General features: G+C 44.5%; 1 protein-coding gene across 1 annotated transcript in view; it reads left to right on the forward strand.

Annotated features, from left to right (window-relative positions):
• The first annotated feature begins 433 nt into the window (after positions 1 to 433).
• Positions 434 to 10,640, forward strand: part of MYOF (myoferlin) — a 148,472-nt gene continuing 138,265 nt past the window's right edge. The window contains exon 1 of the mRNA XM_081823080.1: positions 434 to 679. Coding sequence (XP_081679206.1) covers positions 592 to 679 — 88 coding nt within the window. The 5' untranslated portion in view covers positions 434 to 591. The remainder of the gene's footprint in view (positions 680 to 10,640) is intronic.

Here is a 10,640-nt window from a genome sequence, read left to right on the forward strand (position 1 = left end):
GGGGCACCCTTGCACCGATTTTCTTTTTTTTTTTGAACATAAGTGGTTGCTGAGTGGGTGTGTTCAACAGCATGAGAGAAGAAACAGCAAAAGTAAAAAAAAAAAAATACCTAATTAAAGTTTTAAAACTCCATGAAGCTCAGAAAAGAATGAAAAGGGGAGGCTGAAAACCAATCAATTCGGCTTCACGATTTTTGGCTAAAAGGCAGCAGTGTCCTGGTGGTCTCCTGACCTGGCCGCATTTATTAGCGCCAACCCACTTCGGTTTCATTTGTTGCACATAATTATTTTTAGTTGAGGTTTGGTCCTTTTCGCTTCCACATTTCTCAATTCTTAAGCGGGTGCCGCAGGCGGGGGCCTCGGGAGTTGGGGTGTCAGTTTACACTTAGCCTTCAGTACAGGATCCGTCAGAGATCCACCCATTTGCCTTTCCCCCTGCGCTCGGGACTGGAGAAATCTGCCTTCTTCACCGCCCCCCCCACCCCCCCGCAACCACCACGCCCTCCCCCTGCGGTGCGGCGCGCCCGGAGCCCCAGCGCAGACCCGGCTCAACTCCGTTTGCTGGAACTTGCTTTCTGCCCAGGAAGAGCCATGCTTCGGGTGATAGTGGAATCTGCCAGCAATATCCCTAAAACGAAATTTGGGAAACCGGATCCCATCGTTTCTGTGGTTTTTAAGGGTAAGGAAAGTTTTCTTCTTTTGCTCAGGTCCTGTTGTGGAATGTGAAGCCTCGTGGGTCACACCTTTGACACTAAAGCGAAGCCTCTCTGGCTTTTACCTGTGCAGGTGAGGGGAGAGGACCCATTTCCGTGGAAGGCATTTCATTTTCCCCCAGGGTTTTGAGACGCATTGAATGACCGGAAGTTTTAACTTTAATAATGTGATTTCTGTAAGCCCGTGTAGGGAAAAATTTGTTGATCCCCAAGTTTTCAGTCTCAAAAAGGCCTGTGTTGGTTCAAAGTAAGTTTCGGCAGTTTTGTATGCATTTTTATTGTCTCTCTTTTCAAGAAATGGGTGACAGAGGGAAAAGTGCAGTTGCGTTGTTCCAGGTACCATTACTCCATAAAACAGCCCACTCATTGCCGCTCCCTCACCGGATTTCTGGGAGCTGGGGTGAGGTTATTATTTCGGATTAGTTTATTTTCATGTTGTTTTGTGCCGTTTTGTAATTGTTCTTCATCTCTCCAACTTGGAGAGTGTGTGTTCCGTAGCTTTTAAGTTGCTCATAGAGGAAAGAGCTCCAAACAAAGCAAGTCTGTGGTTTGGTCATCTACTTTGGTCTTGCTGAATAACCTTGGGCAAGTGACCTCATTTCTCTGGATGTCAGTTCTCTTTTCTGTAAAAACAGTGAGGAGGGTTTAGATTAGATCATCTTTACAAGGCCTACTGTAATTCCCAAAAGTGTATTCTTTTATGACACTGGATTGCAGTGGAGGACAGGAGTGGCTAGTTGTGACGGCTTACTCCCAGGCATTGTAAGTGATCCCAGTTTTGGCCTGGGAGATGTGTCTAAATCTGAGTTTCGGAGCTTTATCATTTTCTGTTTGTTCAAGGTCACTGGTAGATGGCCAGCTCACCTCTGGCAGGAGGGATGAGAGCCAGAGGGGAAGACAGAGAAAGTAGGAGCCTTGATGGGCAAGGGGTTCCTGACCACGCCTCTGACCACACCTCCAACGTTTCTCTCTTCCTCCAGGAACCAACTACTTCTCCCTTCCAGTTTCTGATATATCTATGCCTTTCTGCTTTCTTTTGTCTATTTTATCTATTTCTCTTATCAAAACTTTCTCTACGAGCAAGAAAATGAAAGAAATGAAACCCAAAGCTGTCAGATGGTTGTTTAGTTAAAAAAAGAAAAGATTAGAGGGCAAAAGTTCAGTTCTTAAAAGACAATGTGATTTGAGAATCTGGTTGGTGAATATCACGTAGTCATGTTATTACAATGTTCCCTTGCACGCATTAGTTGCTTTTAAGTCTTTTGTTTATCCTTGAAGTAATTGCATAATAGGGACATAACATGAAAAGTTTGTACCTTCACCATTGACATGTAAAAATATATTGGGTTCAACCTGGTGATGTCATTATTTGAGGCAAGTCATACAGATTATAGAGGAATTAGAACTTAATACTGGATTGAAATCTGACTTATATTTTGTCTTCAATGTATATTCAGCATTGGTCAAAACTTTCAAATGACTAAAAATATGCCTGAGGCTATCAACATAAAAACTCAGTGGAAAGTGGAAAACTTCAGTTAAATTGGGCAAATGTAGTCTCTCCAAATAATTATATTTACTAGATCATTTAAACTTGAGTCTCTCTTCCAGTCTCCTTTGGTTGTGCAAACTGGGTGGTAAAGTCGGGCAGTCATTCGTCTGACAAGCAACCTGACAGCAGAAACAACTCTGAGCTCTGAGTAGGAAAGCCCAGACTCTGGCTGATATTTACTAAATGACCCAGATTTACCACCCAGGCCTCCGATTTCTGAGCTGTGGAATGAAGGAAACTGATCTCCTCGAGGTTCCTTCTGGCTACAAAATTTTATCATTTTATAGTTCCATGTATTGCTCTCACCAAGATGTGGAAGGCAGAGCCTCAGGTACTGGAGCAGATACTGGAACAGAAATGGCCTATTTCTTGCTCTCAATCTCTTTCATAGTTTTAAACACTGGTGCCCGGCAAACCCTTTCCAGGTGTGCCTCCCAGTTTTGACACTGTGTATAATTAAGTAACATTAAGTGCTGACAGAACTAAGGATGCTTATTACAGTGATATGTCTCTCCGAGGGAGCAGGGAGTAGAGCTGGATGCGCCTCACGGTATGGTGTGGAGGGGTGAAGTGTGGAGAGTAAGAGGTAGAAGGCCCTAAGAGAAGATCAAAGAAAGCCCCCATGTTTACTGAAATGTGTAAAATACTAACCTTTGAGTACATAAAATGGCAAGGTCAGGGCAAAAACCAATTCTCCTCCAACTCCAAGATGGTAGGAAGAATGTCCCAGTGATGGGTGTTGGGGGTGATGACTGCATAGACCCTGAGGCCCCGTGAGACTGTAGTTACGCTGTAGTAGAGAATGTGCTGCCCTACCAACCAACTGGTTTAGAGTTCACCTCAGTCTTTTGTGTTCCAGGCTCTCCTGAGGTTGACTACCGAACTTAGCACCTGGTAGGAACCGGGAGGATTTGGGAGTTACTGGAGTCCCTATTGAGACAACGTCATGGATGTTTCGCAGTGCAGGAGTAGATTATGAAAACCATGAATCTTATTTGATTTTTCACATCACTGGGGCGCACCAGCTTCTGGAAGCTAGCTCCTAAGGCCAGAGCACTTGCAAGCTAGAGGTGGCCATTCTCTCTTGAGTTCCATGCAGACAGCCAGGCTGTGAAGCTGAATCTGGCTGAGATGCCTGCAGCTTCCCTCAACTCCAAGACATCATGATGCCTCCAACACATCAGGCTTAAAATTTGTTTAAAAGTAATATTTAAGACATTTTTAAATAAAAAAATAATGCAATGTAAGAACAAAACAAACAATCCAGAAGGGATTATACAACTCAAAAGTAAAAATCCTCACCACATTCCTCCTATTCTTTCTTTCAAGCCACTCTTACTACCTAGGAATAACTAGTCAGAAAGGTTTGATTTGGATTCTTCTTGACTTTTTGCTACCGACATGTGAGTTGTTACCACAGCTCCTCATTAGCCGTGTTCCTGCTGCAGTGGACTTGCTCTCACAGTGCGTATCTTTGTGAGTGTGTGCATTTCTGAAGGACAGATTCTTTTTGTTGTTGTTGCCTTTTTGTGTTGTGTTGTTTTTTGGTTTTTGGCTTTTTTCTTTTTTCTCTTAAAGATGGTTTTGCTGGTTATTGCCATGGATTTCCATTTTCCCTTTGGCTCAACTCTTGCTTTGGTGTCAAATCTCTTAGCATTAGATTGATGGAGAGGAAATTTTCTTGCAGTCCTTAATATTGCTATGCTTTTACAATGTGACAACATTGCATTCATATGAAACATCCAGCTCCTAGGGTGCATAGTTGTTGCAACGATGGTATTTTTCTCATTCCATCCTTATGATATTGTCCATTTCATCAGCCAGAATTTTCTGTTCTGGTCTTGTGTAGATCATTGACTTGCGAAAGGGCTATTATTCAGATGGTCACCAAATAATTGTCACATTATTACCTATTTTTCCAGATACCTGTTATTTCATTTGGACTTGTTTTTGGAGTGAAATCCTAGATATTTCTAGGACCTCCTTTTAAAGAGTTTATCAACTTTGTAGTCTTAAGGAAGCCACTTGACCTCTCTGAGAATGCTTTATTTTTCTTCTTTTAAAAAATGGAGTTTTGGGCGCCTGGGTGGCTCAGTCGTTAAGCGACTGCCTTCGGCTCGGGTCATGATCCCAGGGTCCTGGGATCGAGCTCCACATCGGGCTCCCTGCTCGGTGGGAAGCCTGCTTCTCCTCCAACTCCCCCTGCTTGTGTTCCCTCTCTCGCTGTGTCTCTCTCTGTCAAATAAATAAATAAAATCTTTAAAAAAAAAAAAAATGGAGTTTTAATGGCTTATCTGAAAGGGAGTAGATCTGTAGAGATATCCCAAGGCTGGGATTTATGCAATAGAGAATTTTCTGACTATTTTAAGCAAAAAAGCAGTTTGCTATTTGAAAATTTACAGTTAGATTTTTTAAAATAACCTTTTAAATAAGCAGAAAAGCTATGGAATTCCATTTAAGAAGGATGAAGCATGATGGGGGAAAGATCCAATGGGTCTCATTCACTGTCATCTGTGAAGGCATCTGGGGAGCAGCCCACATGGTGACTTGGTTTATCCAGATACACCATAGGACTAGTCAAGAAGATTCCCACAGGCTCAACTAACAATCATGCCATGCTGATACTCCCATAGAACCACTGTCCTGCATTTACTAAACACTCAAGAAAGCAGAAGTGTTTAATCTACTGAGTCGTTTCCCTCACTTCCGGGAGTACAGAGCTTGGAGAATCACCACCTAAGGAAAGTGGCCCCACTCTGTTGAATGAAGCATGGGAACTCTCAGAGGTATACTTCCCAAAGGCACATTTTACAGGCTCTCAGTCATTTACAAAACCACAGGTGCCTTTTAAAAATGAATGAATGTGGTTTGTTTTTCTTCCCCTCTCCTACAACATCTCTTACATACATGCATGCCCTCAAGGCATACCCAAAGTTGCTGGTATTTGCTCGTTTGGGTTTACTGGTGAGTTTCTCCATCCCCATGGGATTTGGCCCTGCCAAAAAGGAATGAGATTTTTATATCCTCTCCAACCCCTAGCATATCGTCGATGGTGAGCATACATTTTAGATGTTGACCATGGAAGCAGAGCTGGCAGGAGATTTGAGACAGCTTAGTGCAATAAAGTCATTGATTCTTGGTCCTGAAGGGGACCAAGAAGTCTGCCAATCTCCCTTCCTTCAGAAAGAATTAAACTTAATATTCCCGAAGGTGCTTTGTGGATGAAGCTTGGCAAAGGGTCACTTCACACATTCCTTTTTTTTTTTTTTTTTAAGTTTAGTAAGCTCTACACCCAGCATGGGGCTCAAACTCATGACCCTGAGATCAAGAGTCACATGCTCTTCCAACTGAGCCTACCAGGCAGCCCTGCACATTCCTGAACACTGAGCATAATCAATTCCTAGCACCTGTTACCCAGGGACAAATCGGTGTTGTAGTACTTTTTGCATTCTTTTTTTTTTTTTTAACGATTTTATTTATTTATTTGACAGAGATACAGCGAGAGAGGGAACACAAGCAGGGGGAGTGGGAGAGGGAGAAGCAGGCTTCCCGCCGAGCAGGGAGCCCGATGAGGGGCTCGATCCCAGGACCCTGGGACCATGACCTGAGCCAAAGGCAGATACCCAACGACTGAGCCACCCAGGCGCCCCTACTTTCTGCATTCTTGATGCTGCACGGAAAATGTGAAGCTGTTAAGATTTTATGGTGAAAATTCATACATGAACTGTTCAGTGGCCTATAATGAATAATGCATGTGCCATGACATGGCAAAGGTCACCTATCCTTGGTGTAATATCTATAGAACAACTGTCCTGTTGAGTAGGGGTGTGCTGTGAGTGGCTCCAAACACTCAGAAACAGCTGCTTGGACAACTGGTACCTTAAGCTTTATCAGCTAACTTAGCATTAGGTGTTTGGTGGCAAAGCTATTGGGCATTAGAGTGCAAAGGCCCTGGGCTTTGGAGCCAGGGAGGCCTGAATAAAAATCCCATTTCCCATCCTTTACTTCCTATGTGTTCATGGGCAAATGAATTAAAATTTTCAGCTTAGGTGTTCTTACTAACATCTACCTTACAGGGTTGTTTGAGGATTAGATGAATATACATGTGAAATTGCACATGGGAACCCCTAAACTTCTTTCCCCATTTGATAACATTTGCTTTTATGGAGATCTACAAGCACCAGACAGTATGTGAGGAATAAATCTAGAAAAATATACATAGCGTGGTTTGGTCTCCTAGGCCTAGGAAATCAACTAGTTAGAACACAAGAATGAGAAACAAACCAGAACAGATGTATGGAATTACAATGTAAGAGCAGACAGAAGCAGAATAATCTCTGTGGGGAAGTATCACTTGATTCGGTCTTAAAGGATGAAGAAATTTGACAGAAATGATGAGAAGGAAGACATGCCAGGCTCTGAAACAGCACAGAAACGCCAGGGAGCCATGGGCTTGTGTGATGAGGTTGACAGAGGGTAATCCAGTGTGGTTAGGGATGGCGCTTTACTCATAAACCAGTGGGGAGACATTAGGCAGCATTGTGGACAGGTTATTAGTACTAGCGAGGGTGACTAAAGAGAAGGTTTACTGGTTGAGGTAAATGCTTTGCAGGGCAGAGGGAGTTTATCCCAGGGCTAGAATGAGAAGGAAGGAATTAACATAAAAGATACTGAGAAAGCAATCTGACTGAATTAAATGAGTAAGAAAACCACACTGGGCAGGCTCATTGGGCCATCCTTCCTCACACTCTTCTGTGAAATGGGACTCACACTGCCTTCCTCCCAGCCAGGGTGTTCACCCTGCAGGTGAGTACAGGGCTGGGGGCGGGGGGTGGCTCTGCAGGGGGCCAGCATAACAGGAGCTACCTGAGACAGGAGGGAGGGTGCCCATGGAGGGAGAGAAGGGCATAGAAATAGTAAGTGACAGGGAAGAAAAATTTTGCTGTTTTCCCAAAAGCCAACAGGGAGCATTTCTAACCAAGCTGAGCGGTGGCCTCATTCACATAAGGTCCTTCTCTCCCTACCCGGTTGGCCTGCCTGAAAGATAAGGTGTCATGGCCGGCAACTGCTTAATTGCAGGGAACACATACCCTCAAGCTTGCTCAAATAAAGTGTGGTTTTGTCTTTTTGTTTTTTCCCCAAATCTAGAGAGAAATCTTCCAGAATCTAAATCATGGGCTTCACAGGAGCCAGAATTGTGTCAAGCAGGGTGGCGTTCACTCTCACTTCCCCAAAGACTACGGGACGTCATGCCCTTCTTCCTCCCTGTGCATGACGTCCGTTTTCTCTCTGTGCACTGGCTGCCTTCGTGGAATCTCTTAGTCCTGCTGCTCTGCTATTGGCAGTGTGCATGGGGCTTTGGGTTACTGTGGAGGTGACTTGGTCTGCGTTCTATATCTGCTACAGCCTCAGTGTCTCTTCTTTGAGGGAAAGATACCAGTTGGCTCAGTTTTGGGCAGGTGTTCACCCCTGGTCTAATCAGCTGTGCCAAGGGATACAGACTCACAAGACAGGTATCCCAGATGCCTCTACTACACGAGCTGAGCTTTGAGGGCCTAGACCATGAACTACCTGGTCCAGCTCCCTGCAGCTGGGGCATTTGCTGCTTTGCCATCTTGAAGTTACTATCTGACCAACCCCACTCCATCCCCTAAAAGAGCCCCCTTCTTTCTGTAATCAACACAATACACGTAAAGTGATAAGCTTTGGACTGGGCAGACCAAGTTTCACTCTTGGGTGTATCATTGGGAGCTAAATATTTTTGATAACTATATTTCTGAGCCTTTATTTCTTCAACTATAAAATGAGGAGAACGATACGTACCTCACAGGGACATCATAAGGATCGACAATGAGTAAATATTTAAAATACTATCATAGTGTCTGGCACATAATACAGATCTTCTTTGACTTATGATGGGGTTACATCCCAATAAACCCATGGTAAGTTGCAAACGCATTCAATACACCTCACCTACAGAACATCATAGCTTAGCCCAGCCTAACTTGAACATACTTAAAACACATTGGCCTACATCATCTGGACAAAATCATCCACCACAAAGCCTGCTTTATAATAAAGTATCGAATATCTCATGTAATTTATTGAATACTGTAGTGAAAGTGCAAAACAGAATGGCTGGCTGGGTGCAGAATGGTTGTTAAGTGTATCAGTTGTTTGCGCTTGTGATTGTGTGCGTGATTGGCAGCCGTGCTCCCTGCCCCTCCCTGCCCCTGCCCAGCACCGTGAGAGTAGTGTCCTGCAGAGCGCTAGCCCAGGAAAACATCCAAATTCAAATTTCAAAGTACGTTTCCACTGAATGCAAATTGCTTTTGCACCATCATAAAGTTGAAAAATTAAGTTGTACCATCCCAAGGCAGGGACCATCTGTAGTTGTATGGCAAACACTAGCTTCCTCCCCTTTTTATGTCCCCACTCCTTCCCCCACCCCACTGCTGGGGCGGGGCATACAAAACCCTGGGGGCCATCTGAGGGGTGGCCCAGGCTTAGATGAAGAAATGGGATGCTTGGGGGCGCCGGGGTGGCTCAGATGGTTAAGCGTCTGCCTTCTGCTCAGGTCATGATCCCAGGGTCCTGGGATCAAGTCCCGCATCGGGCTCCCTGCTAGGCAGGGAGCCTGCTTCTCCCTCTGCCTCTGCCTCTCTCTCTCTCTCTGACTCTCATGAATAAATAAATAAAATATTAAAAAAAAAAAAGAAATGGGCTGCTTGGTAGCTGTGCCGTACAAGCAGGTGGAAGGCAGAGCCAATGTCTGATTCCCTGAGCGCGCATTGTAACTTCTTGAGCAGGCCCATGATAGGTTCTTTGTTGTTGCTGTTGTTTTAATTGTGGTTAAATGTATATAGCATAAACATTACCACTGTAACCATTTTTAAGTATACAGTTTAGTAGCATTAAGTACATTCATGTCCTTGTGCTATCATCACCATCTTCAGTCCCCAGAACTTTCTCATCTTCCCAAACTGAAGCTCTATACTCATTAAATAATAATTCCTCATCCCCCACCCCCACCCCAGCCCCAGGCAACTATCATTCTATTTTCTGTCTCTGTGAATTTGACTACCCGGGTACCTCATGTGAGTGAAATCATTCGATATTTGTCCATTTGTGGCTGGCTTATTTCACTTGGCCTAATGTCCTCAGGGTTCATCTGTGTTGTAGCAGGTGTCCGAATTTTTTCTTTTGGTAAGGCTGTATGTATACGCCACATTTTGTTTATCCATTCATCCATCAGTGGGCACTTGAGTTGCTTCACCTTTTGGCTACCGTGAGTAATGAAGCTCTGAACGTGGGTGTACAAATACTGTTTTTGAGTTCCTGCTCTCCATTCTTTTGGGCATAAAGCCCAAATTGGAATTTCTGGGTCGTGTGGTAATGCTGTGTTTAATGTTTTGAGCCACCACTACACTGCTTTCCATACTGACGGCATGATTTTACTAGCATTCCCACCAGCAATGTTCAGGGTTCCAATTTCTCCACATCCTCGACAAACACTTATTTTCTGGTTTGGTTTGGTTTTGTTTCCATAATGGTCATCCTAATGGATGTGAACATAGTAGATTCTTAGCAACTCTCTGTTGACGTGGATTTTCAACTCCACGTACCTCAGAACTCAGAGTGAGGCTCTCAGCAGCGTAGTCTGCAGCCTCAATGGCCAGCAGCAAGGCAAGCCCTTCTGCGAAGGGGTGGGGGGGGCGCGCAGCAGCCTGAGCGAGGCTGATGACCTGTTAGCCATTGGAGCCCTGGCCCTGTGATGTCTGTGTGGCCGAGGTCATGCCAAGAGCCGTAGCAGAGCTGAAGGCAGATGGGAAATAGCCTTGGTCCCCTGCAATGCCAGGCCTTCTGATTGGTCTGGGTTCCCCAGGGCAGGGCTGGAACCAGAGGTCCTAACAGGTCCCTCCATATTTGTCTCTCCTACCATCCTATACTCCTTCGTGGTTCCTGTCAAAACACACAGTTATATATTTGCTGGCTTACTTGATTTCTGTCTGCCTCCTCCATCGGAAAGTAAGCTTCATGAGGTCAGAGACTGTCTCTTTCCCCAGCACCTAGCTTAGTGCTTGGCAGGTAGTAGATGAGTAATAAGTAGTTACTGAATGAAAGGCTCTAGCTCCTCATCTGATTCACTCTGGTCATGATACCAGACCAAAGTGAGTCCCCTCCGTTGTGAGTTACAGACAAAGACTACACCATGTGGAGTTGCCTCTCAATGTCATCTGCATTCGTACAAATAAGGAGATCATGGAAATAATTCCAAAGGCATGGGCGGCTCCTTTTATTAGAGCTTGGGATGAATATTCAGAGGGGGATTTTAACATTATAGTGAAGCTGAGGTAACTGTTGGGCACTTTCTG

Source organism: Leptonychotes weddellii, chromosome 6 (genome assembly GCF_054177405.1).
Source record: "Leptonychotes weddellii isolate Sample4059 chromosome 6, ASM5417740v2, whole genome shotgun sequence".
NCBI lineage: Eukaryota > Metazoa > Chordata > Mammalia > Carnivora > Phocidae > Leptonychotes > Leptonychotes weddellii.